Source organism: Cynoglossus semilaevis, chromosome 12, assembly GCF_000523025.1.
Source record: "Cynoglossus semilaevis isolate Cse_v1.0 chromosome 12, Cse_v1.0, whole genome shotgun sequence".
Lineage (NCBI taxonomy): Eukaryota > Metazoa > Chordata > Actinopteri > Pleuronectiformes > Cynoglossidae > Cynoglossus > Cynoglossus semilaevis.
In genome coordinates this window covers 4,852,564-4,879,545 of record NC_024318.1, presented here as the reverse complement: position 1 = coordinate 4,879,545, position 26,982 = coordinate 4,852,564, and the positions used below count along the sequence as shown (strand labels likewise).

Below are 26,982 nucleotides of genomic sequence, written 5' to 3'. Positions count from 1 at the left end.
GGGTGCCCCATGTGTCGGGCCAAAGGGCCGTACGTGCCGCTGTGGTTGGGCTGTGAGTCGGGCTTTTACGTGGACGCAGCGCCCCCTACTCACGCCTTTAATCCCTGCGGCCACGTTTCCTCGGAGAAGACGGCGGGATTCTGGAGTCAGATCCCACTCCCCCACGGCACGCACACCTTCCACGCTGCCTGTCCCTTCTGTGCCCAGCAGCTGAACGGGGAGCAGGGCTTCGTCAGACTCATCTTCCAGGGACCGCTGGACTAACACACCTGGGGGAGGGGGAATTATTGGAGGATGAGGACGAAGATGGACCTCTTCACCTCTTCCTCCAGATGAGACTCAGAACTTTCTTATGGACCTTGTTTTTTTTTTTTGTCTTCTCTCCCTGATTTTTAAGTGACCTTTGTATTGCTTTTTTTTCATGAATGACGACAAAGATAAAGATCTATATTTTCACACACACACACACACATTCACACACACGCACACACACACCAAACACAGACCAGAGCTGAGTTTAAATCTGTGTCTTTAATAAATGACTTTTCACAACAGTATTTATCTAAACGTCCAGCAGGTGGCGGTGCGGACGAATGGTTTTTATTCAGGCGGTGAATGTTGCAGTACTCCTCCGTGTACATGTCTCTGAGCTAATTTAAAACAAAGAGCTTTTATTTATGGTCCAGGAACCAATGAGAAAACGTCGTTTAAATGAGAAAATACAGTATGATTTAAGGAGTGTTCTGAGGACGTTCTCCTCCGTCTGTCTGTTCTGTGGTTTGTCCGTCTTCTGCGTCCTCGTCCCTGCAGCCTGTCTGTCCACTCTGTCTGTCTTCACTCTGTCAAAGGTCACGTCTTATCTAGGTCACCTCGAGGCCGCCTCAACATTCAGAGCAATAGATTCTGAAAAGAACCCCTCAGATGCATTATGGGAAAAGCGGTGTCTGAATAATGTTTTCCCTTTAAGTTTGTCGACTGTCATGTGTCTGAGTCACAGGTGTAGACCAGGACCCTGCAGCTATGTAGCCCACACCCCAGAGTAGAACACCCGCCCTGACGCTGTGCAGTACCTTTGAAGTATTTTGATGGTCACATGTCGTGGTCACTGTCTGAGGTCAGGAGAGAATGTGAATGTTCTTGTTCCCCTCATCGGTACCGATGACGGTGCAAACAGTTCCAAGCGTCTGAAACACACAACTGTAGCTCTTTGACTCAGGTTTGACACACGCACACACCCCCGCATGGCTTTGTATCACTGAACTCCCTTTACCAGTATGTGTGTGTGTGTGTGTGTGTGTGTGTGTGTGTCTGTATGTTTCTATCAGGGCTCTGTGTTCATCATTCACCTGTGATGTTCCTCTGACCCACTGTTTGACCCCCGGGGCTAAAAGGTCACTTGTTGTCACTATTTTTTTTTTGTCATAATTGACCCATATTTGATGTTTCAGGACAAATCCGACCCGGTTCACTTTTAAATTTTTGGTCCTCAATCGGCTGCGTGTCTGATGTTTATTCAACGTGACCTCAGCGTGAACCCTGGAGTCACGTCTCATCAAACGTCTAAATGTAAATAATGGAGGAAACAAATGTTTTAGTGACTGGTGAAGGAGCTCGTCGACGTTCCAGAGGCTTCTCTGATATTAGGTGTCGTTAGGAAAGACCCCCCCCAGAGGTGTGTGTGGGGCGTTACAGCTGGAGAGCGGCCCCTTCATGGTCATGGACTGTTCACCCTAGAGTCTGATGGTGGTAGCATTTAAACTTTTTTAAACTTTATTGTGAACACACTAACAGGATGAAGGGACAGTTTGCCCGACAACTGCTGATGTCACCTCTGACCTATCGTTGATGACGGAGTGACCTGACGTGTTCACGTGGTCTGTGCTGTGGTCGTACTGTAAAAAGATGTTAGCATCCCCTCGTGAAGTTCCCACAGATCTGGGATTTCACAACATTTTTTAAAAAGTTGTTTGTGGCAGAAACAGCGCCTCTAACTGGAGAGTACAGTAATGCATGTCCATTTTACCAGGACATCGAAGGCACCACTGTCTCTCACTCTCTGTACTTTAGGGTCCGGTCTACTTGAGTCGTGTTTTTAGGGAGTAGAAGACTCCAGCTAGCAGGGCGCGGCCAGTCGACTTTTTCCTAGGTCAGTTAAAGCATCGCTGGCTTGCCTTTGTCACAAGCTGGTGGTCATGTGGTCCAAGATCTGGCCTCTCACACAGATGAGTGACCAGTTTGGGCCAAAATGACTCTTTTTTGCACAGTAATCCTGCAGGTACCTAGAGGGAGAGAGGAAGAGAGAGAGAGGTTGAGATTGTATTGGAGTGTGTACCAGATGATTGTATGAAGTCCAGTCCTCAGTCCAGTGTGTTCCTGTTCCTGTTCCTGCACAAAGATCATTTTATTAGTGATCAGACTTTAAGTCACATTGAATCACCTCAGGGAGAAAAACAGACTTTCACACACACACACACACACACACACACACTGCTACAGTCTTCAGTCCATGATGTCATCACCATCTCTCCAGGATCCCAGGCCTCCTTCACTCAGTCAGTATTGTTTCCTTCCTCAGTGTGTGAGTAAGGGCTTCACACTCCTCACGCGCTGTGTTTTTTTTATCTCCCCCGTCCTCCCCCCTTCACCTCCACCACCAGTTTGTCCTTGTGTCTCTATCGCTCTCTTCCTCTCGTCTCGTCTTCTTCTCCTGCTTGTTCAAGCAAAATGCAAAGAATGTTTCTAGCAAACACTTTTTGTAACAACTTTAAACAAATAAAGTGAAAAATTGACTTCTACCGCGGTGTTTTTTCATCACTGATGTATGAAAGTGCTCCCCTTCTCCCTCTGCGTTTCCCCTGGTAACCACCAGGGGGGGCAAAGACCAAGGGCGGCCGTGCTGCAACTGGTATCTGTGACGAACACAGTTACTTTAACCAAACTTAGAAATGTCTTTAACCAAACCTGGAGATGTCACGATTACACGATACGACAATTAATTGCCGTATCAAGCGCTACGGTTAATTATTCGTTAAAGTTTCCTGAATATTGTCCGAAAATATTATGCCGGAATTATATTTAAGCCCAACTCAAACGGAACGAAAACAACGTTACACAACGTCCGCGTGTTTCCGCGTGTGTTGCTTTGTTTACGGTCCATTCAAATTGCAGAATAGAGGCGTGACCACGTGGGAAAATGGAAGAAGAAGAAGAAGAAGAAAACGAAGAAGAGTTATTCCCCTCAATCAAGCGCATTTTACCAGCCGTGTTGGATTATTTTGACCACATATTATGTTGACCACATAATAAATATTATTATTATAACTCACAATTGATTATTAATAACTTAAGACCTACATGGAATGTTGTGAAATCAATTAACAATAATCGTGATATTCGAAATATCGTGATAAATTCTCTGACAATAAACTGTAATCGTGACATCACTGCTAATGACACACACACACATAGGAGTGAAGGATTCTGGGAGCAGCTCCTGAACCTGTGGCCTCCCTCCATCCTCGTGCCTCACTCAGTGTGTTTACTCTTGTTCACTGGTGCGGTCATGTGTTTGACGAAGGACATGATGTGACCGAAGCCTGGGGGCGGGGGGTCCAGAGTGGACCGAGGTCTTCGGGGTCAGACTCGGGGAATTTTCCTCCTGTTTAGAAACCAATGCAGTTGAACCCATGTGTAGTTTAATATTAAATTATTTGTGTTCTCAGGTGTGACCGGGGTCATATCATAGATGTCCACTGTCCTGATGATCATCACTGATGAATAACTTTGACTGGTCCACATGGTCCAACTATGGGAAAACAAACAGCGAGAGCAAAGTCCATCTGGACAGAGTGGAAATGGAAATGAGGTGAATGACCTCTGGAGGGAGAGGGTGGGGGAGGAGAGAGTTTGGAACCAGCTCCTGTTCCAGAGGAGGACTCATTTTCTACAGTGAGAGAAAAACGACCAGTGTCGAGGAGAAGACGTGTCATCGGAGGGAGTGAAGAACAGACCGGTGAGTGGAATAGATTTTAAAAATCAGTAATTCCACTGTTTCTTTATAAAACTATGATTTTTTTGACCACAGCCAGACTTTTCTCTGAGTCTGGGTAAAAAAAACAAAAAAAAACAATCCTTTATTTTTGAGACATCATCAGAAGGTCAGGTGAGGTGTGGACATCTGAGTGGACTTGACCTGGTGACCTGTTGTCTCAGGTCATTATAGACTTGTCTTCATTCTCCACACACAGATCCTGGTTCTTCAGCTGAAAGAACTTCAGCCAAAGATGACAGTGTGTTCTAGAAGTACCAGGTAATAATGTCTGATGGACATCATCTTACTGACTCCATCCATCCATCCATCCATCCATCCATCCATCCATCCATCCAACCCAGTCCAGTCGACTTGACCTGTCAGGTCTGGGCCACTCGTCTGATTCGCCTCTGCTCCTGTGTGCAGGTGGAGGAGCGGGTGGTGCAGCACCACATCACCTCTGGTCCACGTCCTGTGTCTGGTCCTCACAGTGGTCTACGTCCTGCTGGACAAACTCAGGAACTTCGTGGCCGGAATCTTCATCCCTCAGTACCATTGTCCGTACGTGGTGGCGCTCTCTTTCGCTCAGGTCGGTTCCTGGTCCCTCAAATATGTACTTTCACATTAGGGGCTGTTTGTGTGAGTGTGTTTTTTGGATCGTGTGTGTGTGTGTGTGTTAGTATTTCCGTTGGTCTGATGGATGTTTAACCAAATGGTTGACTTAGTAAATGAGAAGTGAAGGTTAAATGTGACCCAGTTTAAAACCACAGCTACGGAGGAACAATCAGTACCAACATAAAACAAACAGTTAGAGCTGGGGCTCAAACCTGTGACCTTCTTGCTGTAAGACATGAGCACAGACCACTTTCACTGATTGATGACAGACTCATTTTTTGCTGATTCTTTGTTTAAATTAAGTCTAAAAACCTAGAGGAGACCAGAGGAACTGCAGCCTGTCTGTCATTATATACAGTGTATTTTTCTTCCAGGTTCTTGTGTCATTGTTGGTTCTAAACCTGCTCCATCTTCTGGGTCTGGTTCCTCTGAAGCCCGTCTCCTGTTCTCTGGCTGAGAAGCTGCTGGTTCCCTCCATCTGTGGCAGCGTTCTCACGGTTCTGTCTCTGTGGGCTCAGGCCAACGGTTCCTCCTCTGGACTCTTCTCTGTCACTCTCCCTCTGCTGCCTCTCCTCACCGCAGCCTTCAGTTTCATCCTGAAGCTGTCGACTCCGCCTTCAGCCCACGTCTGCGTCCTGGTGTCCATGCTGAGTGGGACGTGTCTGGTCGCGGCAGGTGAGCGTCGTCGTGAACCGTTGGTTCTCCAGCTCAGATCGTCCCGTCCTCCGTCTTCTTGTTTACTTCTCTCTCTCTCTCTCTTCAGTCTCCAGTGGTGTGTCCGTGGTGGAACCTCTGGAGAACCTCTACGCTCCTCTGGCCTCACTGCTCCACTGTCTCTCCCTCAACTGGCTCCTCAAAGTATCTGAGGCCGAGCGTCTCCACCACTCCGACGACTCCACGTCCGTTTTTCACCTCTTCCACGCCCAGCTGGTGGTCCAGATGTGGGTGTTGGGCCTCCTGTGGCTCCTCCACCCAGACGGTCCAGGGGAGGTGTTGAGTCAGGGCAGCTGGAACAGCCTGCTCTTCCATGGATACCTGCTGGCTCTGCTGCTGCTGGGAATGCTCCTCAACTTCCTGGTGTTCGCGACGGCTCTCTGCGTGTCTCCACTGTCTGCGGCGATGCTGCTCTCAGCAGAACAGGTTCTCAAGATGTTGGTCTCCGTTCTGTGACATCACCTCAACAACTGTGCTGTGGAACTGGTCTTGTATCACGGTTCGTTTACACTTAGGGATGACCTCAGAACCAGGACCAGAACCAGCACCAGGTTCAGCATGGTTACGTCTGTGGATTTTTTTTTTAAGGACAAATTTATTTGCAAAAATATTTATTGTATTTCTCTGTTGTTACAAAAACACTACAAAAACAAAATCCTGTATGAGTGTGTGATCACACACAATGACAGACACGTTCAACCGAGGACACCAGAACCATCCAGACCCGTCCAGAACCGTCTGTGCGGCTCACTGCTGGCCGTCAGAGTTTGGCGGCAGGTGCAGCCCCAGGCTCTGCAGCAGGTTGGAGGCCGGTCCAGCCAGACCTTCCTGACAGCTGAGAGACTCCAGCAGGTTGGAGATCAGGTTCAAGTCCACATCCAGAGGCTGGATCTCCTCCTCTTCACCTCCCTCTCCTGGGAGAGCGTCGGAGCCGGGGGCGTGAACTGAGGCTGCCTTGTTGTGATTCTGTAAAAAAAAAATTAAAAGAAGAAGAAAAGAAAGTAGAATAAATCTGAAGAAGGTTGAAGGCCACAGAAGGATTCGGTGAACATTCAGATGTTCTTCTTACACTGAAGCTTTTCCCAACATTAGTGTCCATCAGCTCCTGGTCCATCTGGTCCATGTATCTCCTCAGACTGTCCAAACTTTCTGCTCCGTTCATCTCATCGTGGCCCAAAGACTCCTCCTCTTCATTTTCACCTTCTTCCTCCTCATCGTCCTCCTCATCCTCATCCAGATCATCTGAATCCAGTTCTTCTTCTTCTTTTTCTTCACCTCCTACAACAGTGAATATAAACACAGGATTTTACCAAAAACTCTCTGAACATGAGTTGAATTTTTTTTTCCTCCACATCTTCTCACAAACCCAGCAGTTTGTCCAGAGCACCGGCCATGACGTCAGGCTCCAGGCTGAACGGACGACAGGAGCTGCTCCTGCAGGAGAACAGAGACGTGAAGTGTCAGAAACACCTCACCTAATCTGGGTGACATTCAAAAACAGTTCCTGAAGAGTCTGACCAGGGCAGTTCAGCGCCCTCGTGTGACGACATGGCACTGAGGAAGTTCTTCATCCCCTGACTGACGGCTACCAGGCTGTAGCTGCTGTCTTTCTCCTGCTCATCCTCCTTCTCCTCCTCCTTCTCGTCCGACACACGTCTGACCTGCGAGCTCATCTGTTGGCTGGAGTTCTGGCCGCTGACATGAACCTGACCACTGCTCCTCTCCTGCAGCATCTGCTCCAGATCCTGAGCTGTGATGTTCAGCCAGCTGTCACCTGAGGAAGAGGACAAAGAAAATAATTATAAATATGTGAAGTAAGGCGTTAGTCAACAAACAAAACCAAGATTTAAGCATTCTGAACGAATATAAAAAAATACAAAAATACACCTACTGTCCTCTTGGGGGAGCTGCGACTCCTGCGTCTTCAGCTCCTCCACACTGGGAGCGCTGCAGCTGCGCAGGGTCTGAAGAACCTCCTGACCTGGAGACAGAACACTGACAGAAAAGTCTGTGGTCAGACACACACACAGACAAACACTGTGTCGACTCTACGCTCACACACACAGATCTCACCATGACGATGAAGCCACTGATTGTCTGAAAAAGTTTTCTGCAGATCTCATCAGTTCTCTCCACCGAGCGGAACCTTCCAGTTCTTCCTGCCAACGTCAGAAATATGAAGTGAAAACACTGACTGTTTTTTTACACAACTTTATTATCATTATTATTTATCCTGAAATGGAAAAAAAAGTTTGAAAAAAATGAATCATGGTTTCACTAACTTATTTGTGTTTTAACATTAAAAAGAGTTGAATGTTACAAGAAAAAAGTTTTTGAAATGTCACCATGTGTATCAAGAGAATTATCCAAATGCCACAACTTTGTTCTGACAACTTTTTGCTTTTTTTGTTCTTATATTTGGATCTTTGTAAAATCCTCCATGTGGCCTCAGCACCCTCTCTCCCCGACTCACCCTGAAGTAGCCGTTGCTCTTCAGACTGCCCAGGAATCCTTTCCACTGAGGGTTACAGCTGACGGGGGCGTCGGGCTCAGACGACGGCAGTCTGCATTTAGAACACAGAATCTCAAAGCCATGGGCCTGAGGTCAGAGCAGGGAGAAAAACAGGAACCAAAAGGTTTAAAAAAAAGAAAAGGTTTACTTCTTATTTAATAAACCAAAAGGTTTAAAAAAAAGAAAAGAAAAGGTTTACTTCTTATTTAATTCTCATTATTGTCCGTCTAATAAGAAACAAATACTGAACCAGTTTCATTCCCAGCTCGTGAGCTTTGTACTGAGGATGGGAACTCGGAGGCAGAGAGAAGCCACTCCTCCGGTCGGGGCTGAAGTGTTGCTGCTGCAGCTGAGCGTACAGGCAGCGGGTGAACGTCACCTGAGGGTGTAGAGTGAGGACAGAGACACGGAGAAGATAAGAACAATGTAGAACGTCAATGAACGTCACACTCTGTTCCGTCTGCTCAGCTACTGTCCCATATTTACCGAGGTCAAGACCCGCGTGTCAGGAGGGAACGTCCTGAAGCTCCGGCACGCCTGTAGATCTACTGGATCCCGCAGATAAAAGGCTGACACTGCAGGAGCGACCAGGTCTGGTCTTAGTGTCAACACCTGAGCGACGCCCGCAGGTACGAAGCAATGAGCACGATGGAGATTGGTTCCAATCTTCTCTGGATACCTACCAACAAAAGATAATGAAGTTTGTTATTTTAATTTTAATAACAACTCTGACTGGTCTAAGACATGGTTTTGGACATGTTTTTCTGTTTACCCTTCTAATCGTTTCTTCACAGCAGCAGTTATTTTTGGACTTGCTCTGCAGGCGTCAGGCTGGGTGTAGAGCAACGACAGAGCCTGTGCCACACTGGGTACCACATCCTTGGCAATTCCCAGTGGACTGGATTTGGACGGACAAGGAAGGATGTGTAATTCTCCCTGATAGAAAAACACCTGCAAAGGAGAGAAAATAATTCTCAAGAATTTAAATTTCATTTGTCAACCAAAATCTTTCCTTGGTTAAATGTACAAAGGTGGTTGCTGATTTCTCACCCTGTTTTCGCTGGTGTCAGGATTCAACCACTTGGGGAGATAATCTGCGGCTTCGATCAGAAGAAACTCACCGTCATTGTCCTCAACTCTGTACAAATGTCAAAAACAGACCATTGATTATAATTCTACTGAACTGTGGGATTACTTTATAATAAGGTGAAAAATGACTCCACCTGGCTGCGAGCTGGGGGAAGTTCTCCGTGATTTGCTGCAGTAGGTAAACAATAAACCACTCGTCCTCCACGTTATCCCCAAACTGAGTGCTGCCTCCAATGTGAGCAGGGACGCCCCCTGTCGATTCAATTCCACAAAGGCTGTCAGCGCAAAGTATCACGTAAACAATAGAACCAACCTGCCTTTACGAATTTAACAGTACCTTTCTCCGAGTGATATCTGAGGTTAAATGGCTGATTCTGCCAAATGAATTGAATCAAAAGCGGAGCAACGTTTGCTAAAATCTGCTCCGCTAGTTGTGTGAGATGTTCCTCTGTCTGCTGTGACGATGGATCGTCTGTTTGGACCAGGAACAGTTTGTACTGAACCGTATCCTCACTGATCACTCTTCTCTGCAGGGTTTCCATTCTACAGAGAGAACCGATGAAGAAAAGGAGAGATGGTACAATGTGATATTTATAGACTAAGAGATATTTTTCAAGTGAAGATTACGAACGTGTCTGTCTTTTAAACTAAAAGTCCACTCTTATAGTATTATGAAATAATTTGCTGACGAACTCCTACCTTGTGATGGCTTAAATCTTTTTATATTAAAATAATGAAACTTCTACTATCCATGTACGTTGCTGTCACGCTTGTCACTGTTTGGGTCCCACAGCAAATTTAACTCGACTCACTCCGACACTGCACCAACAAAGGTTCCTACTCTCTAAATTTTTTTTGATTTTTTTTCGTTACACACAGTTTACTTATTTTTTACTAAATAAAACATTATAGCCTAAAAATACATTACTTATTCGTGGTATTAAAACGTTTTTGTTTATTAAAAATATTTACGTGATTAGAGATCGTCTTCCCGCTATTCCGGACCCAATGCACTCTGGGAGTCGTAGTGAGTCAACGACGTGACTATGAGGCTAACGAGTGTTATGAGGAAATCATTTTCCCGTGAGACACCGCGACAGCGAAGCCGTGTCTCCATGGTAGCCATGTTGTTGGCACTGATAGCAGCAGGAAAATATCCTCCGAGGTGACGGTAGTTAGCAAAAATACCTTATATTTTATATTTTGTATGGTATCGATATAAAATTCAAAATGCTGACATAGTGAGGCATTTTGCGCATTGATATAGTGATGGTTATGCCTTCGTGCTATTGTTTATATCCGTCGCTCTCTGTAACCCAAGCGTAAGCCACACGTAACTTCCTCCTGCAGATAAGAAGCAGCGTTAGCTTCACTGGCCCGATCCATGTTCAGCTTGGTCTGGCTGCACCGGGTGCTTGTATTTTCGGACTAAAAGAAATGCCAGTCTCCTCCTCACACTGTTTCCAGCGAGTCCTGGAGGAGGAGGAGGAGGAGGACGGGAGAATGAGAGACGAGGGTGTGAGTTCATAAAGCAGAGACGAGGGAGGATGATTTCCCGGTACAACAGGAGAGCAGTGTCACACAAACTTGAGATGTGAGTATGAAAACAGCTGTATATCAGTGACCTGGTTTTCTCGAGGTCTAAGACAGCCAAAAAATAAAAAAATCTTATTATCCAAATTGACTGGTATTGTAAAATCATTGAATGTTTGTTCATAGCTATACGTTGCAAAAGCTTTAGCTTAGTGTTGCTAGTTCTTTGTGGAGCCACAAATTGTAGTTTTTAATTTATTGATTAGTATAGAGTTGATATTATCTCAGATCTGTTATTCTAATTAATCTCTGTACTTTTATTAAGGATAAATTCTGCTTGTTGTTCAGCCATCTTCTTTTTTTTTTTGGTCAAATTTCTCCTCAGACGTGGCTTGTCTCGGAGTAGTCTCGACCACCATCCTCTTCCAGAGGAGGCAGATGATAACCAAACCCCCCAGCACTACCTCCACGACCTCCAGGAAGCTCTTTCCACTCACAACAGGTACCTGAGGATGAGCGCAGTGTTTATTTTTGCTCAGAGACGTCCAGACCAGTGTTGTCTTCACAGACAGAGACCAGAGTTAATGCTAAGTGCTGCCTGTGGTTGCTGTAGTTCCACCTTGTCATGTGAAGCACTGACTCTCAGTGTGCCCAGTGTGTGACACATAACACTCACAGGCCGGTGATTAATTGATATCATATTTCCTTCTTCAGATGTACAATTAAAAGAATAGGTAATGAGGCCGGCTGTTAGAATATTCTAGTACTCTGACATTTGACATTTACTTTCCACTTTGAAACCCAGTCTGGGGGGTGAGGGTGGGGTAGATATAGCCCCTGAACAAATCCTGTGTTATGGCCGGGGGGCAAGGGGTAGATACAGCCCCTGAACAAATCCTGTGTTATGGCTCAACAGAGACTTTACTCTCCCTCCATGACTCTTTGTTCCTGTGTCTTAGCTCGGAGGCGTCTGCCACCTCGGGCCACTCTGACTGTCTGACCGTCATCTCCGTGGACTCGGCTCAGTCCTGGTCAGGTTTCCACAGCTCCTCAGGGACTGGACTTTCTACAGAGAGGAGCTCAGTTTTCTCCTGGGGCTACGATGTAAGTGAAGTGACGACACCAGTCTTTGTCTGATGCGTTTAAGTTGACCAGCAGTTGTCACCGTTGAGCAAATCACAGACTGGCACACAGTTATTATTGACTGGATTTTCTGGACTATGATTTCATCTTTTTTATGCAGTGTCGCTGGTGGTGCGACTTATATGTGAACAAAATATACAGTGTACACCCTAGATACGCGTTTCCCGAAACTTCCCAGAAAATTCCATGTTACGAGTCTGCAACTATTGCAAGATTTTGCTCCTGATACGTGGGAATATCTAGTTACGAGTGCCTGACCCAGCTCCATTTTTCCACCAGAATTTGAAAACCCCCCACATACAGGTTAAGGCAGGGTTTCGCTTGTATCCACGCTTTCCTGCCTGATCCCAGGTCACCTCCGTCCTCTGTCTCACTCTCTCAGCAATCTTCGTCGAGTTATGTACTCTCTCTGAACCGTTAGTGCAAATCATCATGGGTCCCAAGAAGTTAAACCCTGGAGCTAGTTTAAGGAAGAAAAAGCCCATTCCCCTTGAAATTAAGGTGGAAATTGTTCAAAAACACGATAATGGTGCACGGGTTAAAGATCTCTGCAAGATGTACGACCGCAGTGCGTCAACCATCTGTACTATCCTTAAGCAGAAGGAGGCCCTTAAAGGTCTAACACCCGCTAAGGGCGTTTCTATTTTATCAAAACGGCGATCTCCAGTCATTAACGAGATGGAAAGACTTTTGCTTATATGGATCCGTGAAAAGCATCTGGCAGGTGGCGCCATAACTAAGGCAATAATTTGTGAGAAGGCCCGCGCTATCTACAGTGACCTGGCGCAGGACGCCCCATCGACATCCTCGAACACCCCAGCCGCTGAACAATTCAAGGCCAGCTATGGGTGGTTTGATAAATTTAGGAAGAGGACCGGCATCTATTCAGTCATACGACATGGGGACGGAGTGAGCTCTGATGCCAAAGCAGCTGCCGCGTTTGTCACGACCTTTGCAAAATTGGTGAACTGCGACTTTGAAAGGTTTGAGAGTGAGGACGAAGTTGCTGAGGAGATAGTCAGCCTCGGCTCATCTGTGGACATCGATGTTACCGGTGCTGATCTTAACGAGCTTGCGGAGGAGCGTTCAGAGGAGATCAACATGGAGAAAATCACCCATATGGAGCGGCTAGGCGAGATGGCCACTCCTTCAACAAACATAAAACTGCAGGAGGAGGAGGAGAAGAGCATCACTACCAAGGCGTTGAAGGAATTCCTGGACCACTGGCAGCACGTAGCAAATTTTGTGGAGACGAAACACCCTCAGACGGCCTCTGTGGGGCGTGCTGTCTCTCTGTTTAACGATACGTGCGTTTCCTACTTCAGGAACATTTTCCAAAGTAGGAACAAACAAATGACCATGAATGCCTACTTCAGAGAGAGCCCGTCTCAAGAGGAGGGGGATGAGGGCGTTAGGGTGGGGGAGAAAAGGAAGGACAGTGACGAAGAAGACGTTACCCCCCTTAAGATAAAGATAATGGATGACTCAGATCAGACTGTTGACGACGATGATGATGATGATGAAATAGTGATGCTGATGATATAGTAGTGATGAAGATTAACTTTTAGTTTTTGTATAAAATAAAAATAAAAAATATAATCCTTCTACAATTAGTGTCTCGCTCACTGTCCCTCGCTTGGTCATTTTCTTTCTCTCTATCTCGCTCTCTCTCTCTCTCATCATTTTCTTTCTCTCTCTATCTCTCTCTCCCACTCTTTCTGATGCTGTCTTGCTCACTGTCCCTCGCTATATATAAAATGTAATATAAAATGTTTTCTTAATTATTATTATTTTGTATTATTAATATATTGTTTATATCTATGTTTTTGATGTTAAGATGGGGTAATAGTATATTTCTGGGAGGCTGTAACGAATGAATTGGTTTTTAGTTATTTTTAATGTAGTAAATTTGATCTAGATACGAGTGCTGTTGTAGAACTGATTAAACTCGTATCTAGGAAGTCCACTGTATGCCATATCATCTATGGCCACAGGAGGGCACAGTCCACACTCGTGACAATTGAACACAGCTACTATTTATAAAATAACCAGTTGAAATTTTGTCACATCTGTCTGAAGGATCCACTCAAATTTTTGTCTCCAAATGACTCAGGGTTCTGCTGCAGAATTTCTTGACGGATGTTTGCAAAACGAGTCCCATTTAATTCAAATCTAATAGATTATGGACGGATGTTTACAAAACGAGTCCCATTTAATTCAAATCTCAACGGATTTCTGATCAGGAAACGCCAACTTTCTGTCCTTGTCCTTCAAAACTTTTCCAGCACTCGGTGTCCTCTCATCCCATCTTACTAAATATAAAACATGGTTTAATCACACAGTGTTTTGAGCTGGAAACGGTTGAAGAAACGCATTCGTTTTTTCAGTCTCTCTTGAGTCTGGACTCAGAGAACAGAACAACGGTTCACTTCCCCGCCCGCCTGTCTCTTCTGATGTTCGTTCCTCAGGAGTTTGACAAGGCGGCATCTCGTCAGGTGCAGCAGATGTTTGAGGAGATCGACAAAGAGCTGTATGAAGGCAAAGGCAGCGGCGGCGGGATTCTCCCGGGGCTTCAGGAGGAGTGTCAGCAGTGGGCCACGCGTTTCCCACACCTGAGGTAACGAGACTTTCCTCTGATGACTTTGTAAAGTTGTTTGGTAGGAGACAAATCTGTGAGTGTGTGTGTGTGTTCATCACACCTAGGATCCTGGGGACTCAACTGGTGGATCCCAGTGATGAGGGCTTCCAGTGGTACGCTACCTCAGGGAAAGGAGACTCGTCCAGCAGCCTCTCAGGAAGTAAGGAGAGCGTGGTGAAGATCCAGGAAAAAGACAGCAGAGGTGGAGCAGAGTGAGTCTGAACCCGACTGACCCCAACTGACTGGACTCAGGTTTTATTAGAGACTCGATCTTTGTTCAAAAGTGAAAATGAGGCCAAAAAAAATCTGGTACAGATGAATATGGACAGGTGTCAAAGTAAGGGGCAAGAGCCAATCAGAGGGACGTTTGTGGCTCAGAAGGCCTGACATTTTAGAGGAGATCAAAACACAGGGAGTGTTTGTCCAGTAGTAGAATAAACAGAAATGTGACCACAATGTTATTAACAATTAATCATGATTAATCCACTCTGACTCTGTGCTGGTTTGCTCTCTGTCCTGATGACTGGTGCCACTGCATCAATTATAGACAGGTCTTGGCTGACTCTGTGGTTTTGTGACCTAGATTCTCTGGCCTCTAAATTCACCTGATGCAGAATTCTAGACCAGAACATTTTTTTAAGCAGTGTCATCTCTTTTACCACCAACTAAGACATTTCAAACACACAGCACAAAATAAATAAGAATTTACGTTATACTGTATCTGTATCCAAGAGATAGGTGGTGCTGTGTAGGGTACAGTTGAGAGCTCCTGTCTGTGAGGAGTCTTTATAACGTTCTCCACCGTGTGTGTGTGTTCTTGCTGTGAAGGTTGAATGTCCAGGGCCGGAGGGCGGCTCTGGTCACCTCCTCTTCCTCCTCTGCAGACCTGGACGGAGCTCCTGTCTCCTCCAGTTCATCCAGCAGTCAGTTCAAACCCAGGGTGATAGAGGTGGAGGGTCTGATGGAGGAATACCTGGCGTTTGACAGCAGGGGTTTGTAAGTCAAGCCCCCAACATTATGACAACCACCTCCATGTTACTGTTCTGTCGAAGTCTGATCAGGTCTGGTGCTGCTTTTCACCAGAGAAGAAGACTGGGCCCAGGATTGGTCCGAGTCAGGTTGGAAACACCACTCTCTGCCTCCCGTGTCTCCGTACCGCTGCCGCCACCAGGCGGTTCTGGACCTGCTGTTTGATGACGTGTGGCGCCACCTGGTGGGCTGGATGAAGGAGTTGGTCCAGCGGCAGTGGGAATACTGCACCTCCAGTAAAAACCCGAGCGTCACTTCATGTCTGTCAAAAAAATAACGCTCGTCTTTTGGACAATAGAGTGACCGTGCACGTTTGATTGACAGGTGACAACAAACTCTCTGGAAATCTGAGCCCTGTGCAGCAAGACCCCCAGAATCCGTTCATGCTGCTGTCCACGCTGCCAACGATGCTGCCTAAACTGGGCCACAGCAGGGTGCCGCCCCTCACGGCTGGGCTGCAGCTCCAGGTGAGAGCTCCACCGGATAAGAGTAGCTGGGTGTGTAGGGGGAGGGGGGCGGGTGACAGTTTTAATGGGGGGGGCGCCAAACTGGTGCATAAAAGTTTATATTTTTATGTGTACCTTTCTCTCTCTATTTCTCTATCACTCTCTCTCGCTTGATATACACTACTATATATAAATCTATATATGTGCACATATATAATACAGTACACACACACATATATAAATACAGAGTACATATATATTGTGTATAGGTTAAGATCTTTCCCTGAGTTCTGTGGAGAGAACAGTTGTTCAGGTTCATCTGTTTAATTCACATTTGCCCCCCCCAACCCCCAACCCCAGCCTCACTTGAGTGTCAGATCATTAACCTGTCTCTGTTTTTTCCTTCTCTGTTTCTTCTTGTTCTTCTTTCCTTTTGTTATCTTGACTTTTCCTTCTTATCTTTTCCCATCTGATTCTTCTTCATTTGTTCCTCTTTGGGTCAAACCTTACTTTTTTTCCCCCCACTTAAAGAACACAAAGTCACGCGGCGCAAAGCACAAGTCCAGACGGAAATCCAAAAAGCAGAAAAGACCGCCCACTGTATGTAACCCCCCCCTCACCGGAACCAAAATGGCGGCGTGTTGTATCCATGCCACCCATGGTCGCTCCTTGTCTTCATCTCTAGACTAACTCTGCTTGTGCCTGTTGATTAACACAGACGCCTCCGAGCTGTTTAACACAAACTGCTTCGGTTAGCTTGAGTTAGCATCAGTTAGCTTCAGTTAGCTTCAGTTAGCTTTTTTTTTTCCCTTTCTTTTGTAGTGAGAATGTTGGAATGTTTTTTTTTTTTAGTTTCCTTTCAGTTTTGTTGTCAGTGATGTGATTGTAACTCTGCTCTAGAATAGAAGATTGTTGGTTCGTCCTGACGTTAACTGCATGTCAATAACAATTTGATGGAGATGTTGCTGTAAATACTGTGAACAAACTAACCAAGCTGTGGTTGTTAATAACGTGATGTTTTGTCTCTTTTTTTTTTCTCCTAACCCTGTTTTTTAAAAAACCTTCATCTCTAACCCCCCCACTGTCTTCCTCTTGTCCCCTGACCTTCTCCCCCTCATGTCACACCGTTGTCCAGCCTGGAAGACTTCCAGGAGGAGCAGGTACGATCCAACACAACCTGAACGACCTCATTGTGATCCACAGTATCCCCCTGCAGCAGAGGAACCTGGGAGCTCTGGAAAGAAACCAGTATGAACTCACGTTTGTTCTTATAAACAGAATTTATCTCTGAGAAAAAATATAAAAATAATATATATGCACATATAGATATGTGTGTATAAAAAAATGTATGTATGAGCCAATATATGTGCACATATATATATACGTATATATGTGTATATTTATGTATTAGGAAAAGTAAATGTATATATATTTTCAAATATATGCATACATATATGTCTATATATACATATAAGCATGTGCGCATATATGTATATATATACACAATATATTACTAAAATGTATTTATGTATATATGTGCAAATATATGGGCACACATATATTGTATATACACATATTTGCATGTGCGCATATAATTATATACTGTATGTATACAAATATACATATATTTATATATAGAGAACCAGAGGAGCGACCCTCTCACAGACCAGGCTCCAGCGCCGTCTCCTCCAATAAACCTCGTCCTCGTAGGAACCCGGAGCTGAGCTCCTCCTCCATTGGTCGCCCAACGCAGTCGGCTCGACGCAGAAACCCCCCACCACGCACTCTCCTGCCGCTGGTCCCCAGCCTGAGTCAGTCCAGCACAGCGGGAACCATGGATGAGGTGGTCCGTGGGACACGTCTGTGAGTTTCAAACATTTATGATTTCTTATTTTATTGTTTCTACTTCAATCATCAAAAATCCCCAAGTTAGTTTTGTCGCTGACATGATGAACACATGTCCATTTTGTGTTTCCTCTGTCTGTTCGTCTCTTGTCCATCAGAGCCACAGCCAGTGACCGCCTCTCGTCTCCACTGTTACCTCTGAGCAGGAACACACTCCTCCCCCCCATCAGTACAGGAGAGGCAGAATCGTCTCACTCAGGGCAGCAGTCCAAACCTGCACAGGTACACCCTCAAAATCCTGACACACCAACAACAAAAAAAACAGTTCAAACTCAGTATTTCTGCTTGACAGCGACCCCTGCCTGTGCACTGTAGAAATACATTTTTTAAATTTTTTTCTCAGATCCATCAGCGTCATAAAGGTGCGTCCAGTCGTACAGACAGTGCTGTCAATGATGAAGCTGGAGCTTCAGTGCAGAGAGAGCGCCACCTGCTGATGGACGTCTTCTCCCGTCCAAACACCACTCACACATACAGGGTGAGACTCGGTGTCCTGTCACAGTCGTGATGTCCTGATGAGTTCTGTTCTAACACCATGTCCGACTTCTGTGTCTCCTGTCAGTCGGACACTCCGTACCGTCGTTCCTACACCGTATTGGACAACATCAGTCAGGGTCGACCAGGAAGAGCCTCAGTGGGAACAGGTCAGAAGTTGGACTTTAATCGATAAATGTGATTTCATTCAAAGAACTAAAAAAAGGGACATGTTGACCTTTGACCCTTCTAGAGTTTCTATCACTGTATTTTTTTTCCCCCAGACTCCCTGGGCATCGGTGTGACTGGTGTCAGTCTGGGCATCAGCAGCTCGTCTTTCTTGGACACGTTTTCCCATCATCCTTTGGGGCATCTGACCATCAAGGATGAAGAGGGACCAGATCCACAGGCCGCTGTTTCAGGTCAGAAAGGTCAAAGCAGACGGTCTCCTTCAGCCACAGTGACCCGTGTGAAGATGTTCTAACTGAAGCCGTCTTTCCTCACAGCTCCTCCGGTTCCCGTCTCTGTCCCACCTCGATCTTACACCCGCGGAGGCATCTCATCCAGAGCCAGCAGACCAGGCCTGTAGTCTGACCTTTGACCTCCACACCATTAAGCCATGTATCTCTGAGATCCACAGCATCTGTGCCCACTGAACAGTTTTTTTGTTGCTCTCGCTGCAGTAGCATATTATTTTTCAGTTTATGCTGTTTTTTTTTTGTCAGAAGCCTTTTGTATTTCCACAAAATGGCTTCAAGTGGCTGCCAAACCCAAAATGAACTGGACACAAACTTCACACACAGCACCGGGAGCACACAAGGACGATGGGCGACGTGGTGGTGTAAATATAATCTATTTATAGGTGGATGTTCTGTATGTTTCTGTCGGCGGTGTGACATTGTACCGGTGTGAGTGACAGCAGGGAAAAACACATCCTTCACACACAGGGACAAAAAACAAACTTTGGTACTGTATCTCTGTTCGACCATCCTGGACACGGGTCACTGCACACAGTGACCGGGAGGAACAGTGTTCTGTTGATGTAAACATCAAATCAAAAACAGAGGCCACAGGTTCACGTTTGTAAATAAACAGGAGAATTAACTCGTACGTCTGTACAAAAAAAAAAAAAGATATTTGATAGAAGTTTCATAAAACATTCTTTCCTAAATATGGCCAAGTGTGACGGCAACATTTATTACATACCGACAACTTTAAGCTGAGCTTATTATGAAATCCTGATGGGGGTGGGGGTCTCAGGGTTCTATTCTGCTATGTTGAATATAAAATATAATAAATATTATTGATCAATTACATTATATATGCCTGTGTAGATATGTCTATATGTATATATGCATATACACACATTAATTTATATATATTTATGTTGATATGTTTATATATGTTGAATAAAAATATTGATCAGTTCAAGTATACTGTATATGCATGTGTAAATATAAATATACATGTTTATATTTAGACAAATGTATATATATAAATATATCATATATAAATATAATACAATGTACAGAAATTATATATATATTTACATATACATATGTTTATTTTCTTTTAGAATCAACAACAATCAACACATTTATACAAGTACTTTATTAACACAAAAACTAAAAATACAAACCAGTCGATGTTTAACAGTTTGGTAAGTGTAAATATGTGGAAAGAGGAAACAACTTTTGAACATCTCAACTGAAACCAATCACTGTCTATTGTCTATATTTACATTATCTCTGCTCAGACTGTCCTCACTTCTTGCCTTTTTTCCCTCTTTGAGATTTGCCACTCTTTTTGCAGTATTTGGCTTCCAGGTCGGACAGAAAACCGTTGAGATTCTGCTGTCTTGACCTCTGATTTTTCTGCAAAACAACAAGTTATTATTTAGTGATAGGTATTTAAAAAATAATACCATCACCTGAGATTATCAGCATCTGGTACCTTGATCATCATCTCCAGACTATCGTCCTGATCATCCAGACCCAGCTCTCTCTGCAGTTCTTCTGCTTCCTGGCGCTCTCTGTCAGCCTACAGGGTCACAGGAAACAACAAAAGGTTCAGGGGCTGGGGGCTCCAAATGTAAGGTGCTGGTACTAATGTCAAACATTTCTCACCCTCTTCCTCCGCGATTTCTTCTTCTTCTCGCTCTCCTGGGTGAACGCTGGGAAAGCCTCCACGTCGCCGTTCTGGATGGCGTCCTGGATGATGCCTCTGATCCTGGGCTCATCATCCTGGGTGAAGCACATCAACCACAACGCGATAAGGTCCATGTCTCCCTCGTGTGTGACGTACAGCCGCAGCAGGTCCTGCCTCTCCTCGTCAGAGCCCTTGTACTTCTCCTCAAAGGCCAGGATGTCCTTCACAGTAATCTGAGTACGGACACACACAGGGAAAGGAATGGTCAAGTAAAGGAAAATTCAATTTTTCATCCTGATGCCTTCACAACCTCATTTCGTCCAGTGATCCTCTACAAAATTCCCAGCATCACCTTGACTGACCAAGGTGTTTCAGTACCTCAGGGAACAGCAGTCTCCAGTAGTCAGCCCAGCAGCGGTCCTGGTCCAGGCCGTCGGCCTCTTCGTCAACGACTCCCTGCTCGTCATAAACCGCTCTCTGCTCCTTATCGCTCAGCACGGCGTAAAGTTTCCCCAAAACCTACAGAGGAGAAGGATTTTATTTTATTAACTTCAACAATTACAATGACAATTAACTTAATAAACGAGATGATATGTTTAGTTAAAATCTATTTCCGGAAATAGTTCAGTCATTTCCGGTTTACTTCCGGAGCTTGAAGTTGAGGTATAGGTAACAACGTACATCACTGTCCGTAACATGTATTCATCAGTTGGTCCGAGTCTCAGGTCGAGAAACTTCTAGTGTTTCTCGGCCTGTTTCAACTACAACAACAACAACATGTTACCAGCTTTTCCAGCTGAAGAAATAGAACAACGAATAACAAAAAACTACACTGTGTGAAAGTCATTTACAATTCGTGGAGATATATATACAGAGGAATACGTATGTCCACCGCTAGTGATGAGGAGTTTGCAGGTGTTAGCTGTTAGCAGTACTTCGCAGGCCCGTCCTGTCCGCTCACCTGGAACTTCTCCGTGGCCAGCGGATCTTCAGGAGCTCGGTCCGGGTGGACTTTCAGGGACATTTTGTAGTAGCTCTTCCGCAGCTCTGCCTCGGTCGCAGACTTGGTGGATCCGAGCACATCGTACAGGTTGGAGGTCCTGAAAAGCTCCTGGCACCGCTCGATTAAACCCATTCTGAAGGCGGCTGGGAATGTGACGTCAGCTCGAGGAGATGGACTGCACTGTTCTCTGGTGAGTAATTCACGGCTGAAGTCTCTAATCCACGAACACAGACACGTTTAGATGAGGGATATTTTCCACTGTTTCGTATTAGCTATGTTGATTTGGCGCCCTGCACTGTCAGACACAGTCGTACGTAGGAAAACGTGATTGCGTAACTAGCAACGTGCCACCTGATTGGATGCGGATGACGTAGCCGTCAGATACGTAGGGAATGGAGTATAGCTTCTTTTTTTCTTTTTTTTTATATTTACGGAAAACCTGTTGCTTTGATACAATAAATAATGTATTATAATTATAAATAGTATATTAGATTTATATATCTTTATTCAACCTTTACTTGATTCGACTTTGTTTAATTCGTGTTAGATTTGACGTTCAATAAAGGTGTAACAAATGTCATTTGACCTTTGATGTGGTGCTGTCACAGTCCTTTGAGATAATTGCGTTTAGTTTAAAAATTTAGAAGCAAAAATTATGGAATTTTTGTGTTGATTTTGGTGTAAAGGAAGTATTACTGTCTATATAAAAGAGTAGAGAAGAAGTGTGTTTTGACTGTGTTGACGCTGTTGGTAAATCGTTTAATAGTGACATCTACTGGATTATGAAAAGTAATTGCAGGCAACCGGTGTAAAGAGTAAAAAAATATATAAATGTCCTTACCTTTCGTCTTTAAATCGTCAAAGTGTTCGTGACTGAGTGGATTGCATTTAATTGTACTAAAAGTCAGTCAGACATATTTGTTATGCATACATATAGTTGGTAAAACTGAAGTTTATTTATATACATTTACATGATTAGGATCAGTGATTGGCCGAGGACTTTTTCACTTCCCTGTGTCTTTTAAAAAGTCGGTCTGCCTGCATTTTTAAATTTTTTTTTACAACCAGACAAAGTCACGATGACACAGATACCTCAGTATTTATTGGTGCATTTGAAGCTGCACAGGAATACATCAAAGACAATGAGTCAAGTCACCAAGTATTTTTTTTTTACTGCTCCATGCGAAAGCAGTACACAAAGATCCACACTGACTTTGAACTAAGCATCTGTAGTTTTCACTCATCTGTGTTTATGAGCCTGTACATTATGCAGCACTGAAGATATACACTGCCCCCCCCCATTACCCCCCCCCCCCCCCCAGTCTCAGATGTTGTCCAATTATTGCCCCATCTGTTTCTGCTGCATGTTTGGCAAGGTCTCTTGTTGTTGTTGTTGTTGTTGTTGTTGTTTTTGTGGTGACTTTCCATCAACACAAACCTCTGTCTGTCCTTCGTCCTCACAAACATAATAAATACTGGAACAACTGGCACATCAAAGTCCAACAATGAGAAAATTCAAAGATGACGACAACAGCACGACAAGAGTTGTGTTGTAAATGTTATGAAGGTTTTGCTGGTGTACAGGGTCTCCATGTTTGCTTTCCATCCACCTGCAGAAATTCTGCCAATGGGATTTCAGTCCCAGGAGAGTTCTCCTCCATGGCGTCAGTCTCTCCACAATGATCGGATGGCTTCGTTATCATGGTCAGCGTGTCCCCGGCATATCGGGACAATCTTTGGCCCTCCTGCAGGGGGCAGTAGCTCAACATTCCTTCCTGGTCTTCACCACCTTGCTGGCATATTTGATAGGGATCCCCCAGCGTCTCATTAGATAGACATCAAACACATAGGCCATCCCTGGCTCCAGGCCTCCAATCACAGCTGTGGTGACGGCCCGGTGAGGATTCAGCTCCTGAAAGTACTTACAGAGAACTCTTTCTGTGTCAGGGCGGGACTCTGGCCCCAGGCAGGGTGCATTCAGGGCTGAAGCATCTCCATCCCCAGCTTCTCCGTTTCCCACCTTCCTGCTGTACACGCAGAACAGGCTTCTTTCTTCTGTGCCCATCCAGGCCAGAGTCACACTGTTGCAGCTCCGCAACCGGTTGAAGGACTTTATCTGTAAGGTGGAAGGCAGAGATGGGATTCCTTTGCGATGGTAGGCTGAGGAGCTCTGCATTTTAACTGAAGCTGTCAGACCTCCAGGACGAGCCAAGTCCGTGGTGGTAGAACCTTTGGAGATAGTCCCTTCTCTCCGTAGGTGGACGAGGTACGACGAACTTCCATGGAGCCAAATGTGAACAACTTCCACTCCCACATTCTGAGACGTCAAAACCCGACTCTTGCTGGACACAGTGACCTGGACTTTCTCTTCTTCACTGCAGCTCTGCAGGGTGAGGAGACCACTCTGCTGCCAACCCCGAGGACGAAAAGTGAAGAACTGCTCAGAGGTGGACCCCGCGTCTTTGAAGGTCACCCATCTCAGCTCTCCTTCTTTGAGCGTGCCGATCGCAGGGTTAGCCTCTTCGTGTGTCCGAGCAAATGTGCCCTTGTACGCTGAGCTTGTTCCGTTCAGCCTGTCCATCACAAAGACGTCAAAGTAATACTGGGTGTCAGGGAGAAGTTCCGAGATGGTGCAAACGCTTTCCGTTCCCCGGCAGACGCACTGGGGATCACTCAGTTCATCAGCCAGAGAAGAAGGTTGGTCTTTTGGATAAGAGTCGTCCTCCTGCTGCCACCACGGCTCCTTCACGATGGGCCACTCCGTCACTTTCCTCTTTTTCTTCTGCTTCTTGTCCAGTTTTTGTCTTTTCTCCGATTTCTTGTTCTCCTGAGCAGCACAAAGACTGGGGAAGTTTTGTTCAGGGTTGACGAGGACGCAGTAATAGTAACTCTTCTGTGATTGGTGGAGGTTGGTGATCGAGGCGCTGGGGGCCCAGCTGAGGGTGACGCTGGTCATTCCTACTCCTAAAGTGTGAACGCGAGGGTCGGCTGGGAGCAGAGGGAAGGTTCCTGACGGTCCCAGACCTTCGTGGAAGGACACCGTCGCTCTGGTGTTGTGCAGTTTAGAGCGCAGCCTCAGGATGTAGACTGAGGCCTGTGGGTAGGAAGGACCCCTGTAGGTGTCCTCAGTGATGCCAGTGAAGCTGTATAGTTTCTCCTCCGAGCCAGGACCGTGCCACCACACTTCAGGCACGCTCTTTTTGGAGCTCCCTGTTGGGAAATTGTAGAATAGGTAAAAATCATAAATGGTTGATCTTCAGAAGAATAAATCCTATTTATTTGAACAAAAACAGCAGTTAATACATTTATAATAAACATTTTTAGTGTTTTCACCAGTGTTTTTAACTTCAGTCGGGGACAAACTAATGATAGAAAAGTTTTCCTCCAACAGTTCAGACTCCATCACTGCGGACCGGTGTCAAAGCTGCGGTCGTAAAGAAAAAGGCCAAACCTTACGACTCTTCTTTATAAAGAGTTTTAGCTTCACGTCTGACATGGAATGATTACACCAGGGTGAGAGATTAGTCTTGGCTCGGGGCGAAATGACCTTGAAATGTTTAAAATCACCGTTGATATTCCCATGAAAGATTTTTTTAACGACACAGTAAAATAAGACAGTTAACTTTTACAAAGTCTGAAAAGTCAAAGTGCTAAAGTTTACCAAAAAAGCTCTCAATCAAAGGGAAGAAAAAAGCTGAAGCTGAAGGTCAGTTTATAGTAGAAATCTGGTCATTTCTACACAGTACGACCTGAAAGATGATAAAGAAAATCAGCTTTTTTGAGTAATTGTGTTGTTCCCAACAGTGTGTTTTGTGGAGCGATCAACAAATGCTGTTGATGCAATTTATTTATTCCAAACATTTTTTCTTTGTTTGTCAATGCGTGACAGGCAGAGCAATTAAATCCTCTACTGCTAAGTGGCAGCAGATGGCTGTTAAAACTGAAAAAAAAAATCTGAGCTGTTGAAGATCTTTGTGAGTGTCTTTCTTCAACTCCTGCCAGTATATCAGCATTGTTTTCAACTAAACAGGCCGAGATTTTAGTCAATTATGAGGTCATTTAAACTAGAAGATTATTATATTTCTTTAAACAGACTTTTTGTGAGATTTCTGAGACAGACAGACGTGTTCTTTTACGAAGTCCACTCACACTGCAGACAGATGTGTTGTTTTACGAAGTCCACTCACACTGCAGACTCTTGAAGGGTTTGTCCTTCAGGGTGCGTGCGGCCAGACTCCAGTCGATGGCTTGATCACAGGGGCTGACGCTCACTGACAGGCCTGGAGATTTCTTCCTCAGTGTGAAGTAGAGCCTGTGTGGTCAGATAAAAAAAAAAAAGAAAATGAAAAGATGAATTGATATAAGACGTCGGATCTATCCCAGAGGAACGTCACCCAGATAGAAGCCCTCTCTCTGTTCGACTGCCAGCTGATGGATGAACACGACGGATATCTCCCAGTGCAGACGGAGCTGCAGTTTGTCAGATGATGCTCAGATACTGTAGCCTGTTTATCATTTTCTCTCCAAAAGCCTTGGCAGTTTGAACGCTGCAGCTGTTTGGACATGTTCTCCACACGCTGTCCTCCTGCTGCTCGGTCACATGATGTCAGTTCATGATGAGGACCAGATGACTGGGCGTCACTGATGGTCCAGAGACATCTCTTCCTGTTAATCTGTTTGTTTTAGTAATCCTCACCTCTGTTTGATCTGTTCTAAAAAATGTTTCAGACTAATGTTATTTTCTGGGCCACCTTCTTCATCATTTCTCCTATCTCTGAAGTTTTGGGGTTTTTTTTCCAGACATTTTGTCGATCTTTTTTTTATATTTCTGGTTAGCATTTAGCTATTTAAAAGCTCTACGATATCTTTTAGCTGTTATCCTGACTAGCCTTAAGCTTTCTGGGCTAACTGTCAATTATCCTCTGGGTTTTTCACAGCTGCTTGCTAACTATTAGCCACATGTTGGCTAACCATCAAATATTCCCGCCTAAATTATTGCTTATTTTATTAAACAGTCTTTGTTTTTCGGAACCATTTCATCGAACTTATAATGAAAAAATGGGGCTAACTTTTAGCTAGTCTTCTGCTCCTTTTTTTTCTAAACTTTGATCAACCTTATAATGCCGTGAAAAATTGGGGCTAACTTTTAGCTAGTCTTCTGCTTGGCTACTGGACTGTGGTGGTTTCTAGAAAAAGTTCCTCAGTTCTCACACGTTGCAGTTGCTCGGATTTTTTTTTTCTGCAGCTAACCGTGGGTTTATTTAAGTTGACGCTCCTTCATTAGCGATGCTACCGCGTGTTTGTTTGCTGATAAATATTTGTTCTCCTGTAAAACCGACTAAAGCCATTATTCACCATGCTGCTGCAGATGGTGCCTGTTAGCACACAGATGTTAGCACGCAGATGTTAGCTCACTGTCATTGTCAAGGACGCTTGGTGTTTGTGATGAATCTCTACATCGGTGTCTGGTCCTCGTGTTCTGACAGACTGAGGTGCTGTTTGTTACTGTCAGCCTCTGGGTCCAGACTCTGGTCTCGGTGTTTCCTGTCGGCCCTCGTGTCTCACAGCTGTTGGACTGTTGGACAAACTCTGGTTCATTTTGTTTCATTTTTCCATCAACTTTTTTAGTTGTTCTCATTCTGTCAGACACAGCCTGGGGCTGAGCTGGAGGTTCAATCCTTCTCCTTCTTCTTCTTCTTCTTC

The 26,982-nt window shown here is 45.0% G+C and overlaps 6 protein-coding genes across 19 annotated transcripts in view; 3 read left to right on the top strand and 3 right to left on the bottom strand.

Annotated features, from left to right (window-relative positions):
* The window catches only part of peli1b (pellino E3 ubiquitin protein ligase 1b), a 30,843-nt gene extending 30,154 nt beyond the window's left edge, over positions 1-689 (top strand). Inside the window, exon 8 of the mRNA XM_008321606.3 lies at positions 1-689. This exon is cut by the window's left edge and continues 3 nt beyond it. Within this exon, the coding sequence (XP_008319828.1) occupies positions 1-264 (264 nt within the window). The 3' untranslated portion in view covers positions 265-689.
* A 358-nt stretch (positions 690-1,047) lies between these two features.
* LOC103387099 (uncharacterized) lies at positions 1,048-8,808 on the top strand. 10 transcript variants are annotated; one of them, XR_003051406.1, is made up of 9 exons: positions 1,048-4,012; positions 4,248-4,309; positions 4,457-4,619; positions 5,020-5,320; positions 5,409-5,920; positions 7,812-7,995; positions 8,042-8,064; positions 8,137-8,571; positions 8,669-8,808. XR_003051406.1 is itself a non-coding variant. In XM_008321607.3 (5 exons), exons 2-5 carry the CDS (start codon positions 4,284-4,286, stop codon positions 5,813-5,815), a joined length of 897 nt encoding a protein of 298 aa, XP_008319829.1. In that variant the 5' UTR covers positions 1,048-4,012; positions 4,248-4,283; the 3' UTR covers positions 5,816-6,330. The 10 variants fall into 10 exon arrangements, 1 of the variants encoding a protein (XP_008319829.1); XR_003051409.1 differs by having other exon boundaries at positions 7,812-8,013; positions 8,060-8,064; XR_003051411.1 differs by lacking the exon at positions 8,042-8,064 and having other exon boundaries at positions 5,409-5,858.
* ecd (ecdysoneless homolog (Drosophila)) lies at positions 6,083-10,036 on the bottom strand. 3 transcript variants are annotated; one of them, XM_025061220.1, is made up of 14 exons: positions 9,933-10,036; positions 9,298-9,503; positions 9,095-9,212; positions 8,922-9,009; positions 8,644-8,822; positions 8,358-8,550; positions 8,122-8,250; positions 7,833-7,958; positions 7,433-7,518; positions 7,251-7,354; positions 6,878-7,133; positions 6,726-6,793; positions 6,429-6,637; positions 6,083-6,325 (listed from the first exon to the last, which is right to left on the bottom strand). In XM_025061220.1, exons 2-14 carry the CDS (start codon positions 9,500-9,502, stop codon positions 6,107-6,109), a joined length of 1,980 nt encoding a protein of 659 aa, XP_024916988.1. In that variant the 5' UTR covers position 9,503; positions 9,933-10,036; the 3' UTR covers positions 6,083-6,106. The 3 variants fall into 3 exon arrangements, with proteins under 3 accessions (XP_024916988.1, XP_008319832.1, XP_024916987.1); XM_008321610.3 differs by lacking the exon at positions 9,933-10,036 and adding an exon at positions 9,660-9,879 and having other exon boundaries at positions 9,298-9,515; XM_025061219.1 differs by lacking the exon at positions 9,933-10,036 and adding an exon at positions 9,660-9,879.
* Positions 10,037-10,052: 16 nt separating this feature from the next.
* Positions 10,053-19,447, top strand: fam149b1 (family with sequence similarity 149 member B1). 3 transcript variants are annotated; one of them, XM_025061218.1, is made up of 17 exons: positions 10,053-10,131; positions 10,311-10,554; positions 10,879-10,995; positions 11,453-11,597; positions 14,105-14,253; positions 14,340-14,486; positions 15,103-15,270; positions 15,358-15,539; positions 15,628-15,770; positions 16,281-16,349; positions 16,885-16,997; positions 17,388-17,612; positions 17,753-17,876; positions 17,998-18,132; positions 18,217-18,298; positions 18,413-18,550; positions 18,635-19,447. In XM_025061218.1, the coding sequence occupies exons 2-17, from the start codon at positions 10,508-10,510 to the stop codon at positions 18,715-18,717; spliced, it is 2,067 nt and encodes a 688-aa protein (XP_024916986.1). In that variant the 5' UTR covers positions 10,053-10,131; positions 10,311-10,507; the 3' UTR covers positions 18,718-19,447. The 3 variants fall into 3 exon arrangements, with proteins under 3 accessions (XP_024916986.1, XP_008319835.1, XP_008319833.1); XM_008321613.2 differs by having other exon boundaries at positions 10,055-10,125; XM_008321611.3 differs by lacking the exon at positions 16,281-16,349 and having other exon boundaries at positions 10,092-10,554.
* Positions 19,448-19,720: 273 nt separating this feature from the next.
* dnajc9 (DnaJ (Hsp40) homolog, subfamily C, member 9) lies at positions 19,721-21,590 on the bottom strand. The gene is made up of 5 exons (XM_008321615.3): positions 21,238-21,590; positions 20,655-20,795; positions 20,255-20,509; positions 20,082-20,168; positions 19,721-20,002 (listed from the first exon to the last, which is right to left on the bottom strand). The coding sequence occupies exons 1-5, from the start codon at positions 21,409-21,411 to the stop codon at positions 19,892-19,894; spliced, it is 768 nt and encodes a 255-aa protein (XP_008319837.1). The 5' UTR covers positions 21,412-21,590; the 3' UTR covers positions 19,721-19,891.
* A 225-nt stretch (positions 21,591-21,815) lies between these two features.
* Positions 21,816-26,982, bottom strand: part of ndnfl (neuron-derived neurotrophic factor, like) — a 6,379-nt gene continuing 1,212 nt past the window's right edge. Inside the window, exons 2-3 of the mRNA XM_025061009.1 lie at positions 25,467-25,591; positions 21,816-24,489 (exon numbers count right to left, since the gene is read on the bottom strand). Coding sequence (XP_024916777.1) covers positions 23,042-24,489; positions 25,467-25,591 — 1,573 coding nt within the window. The 3' untranslated portion in view covers positions 21,816-23,041. The remainder of the gene's footprint in view (positions 24,490-25,466; positions 25,592-26,982) is intronic.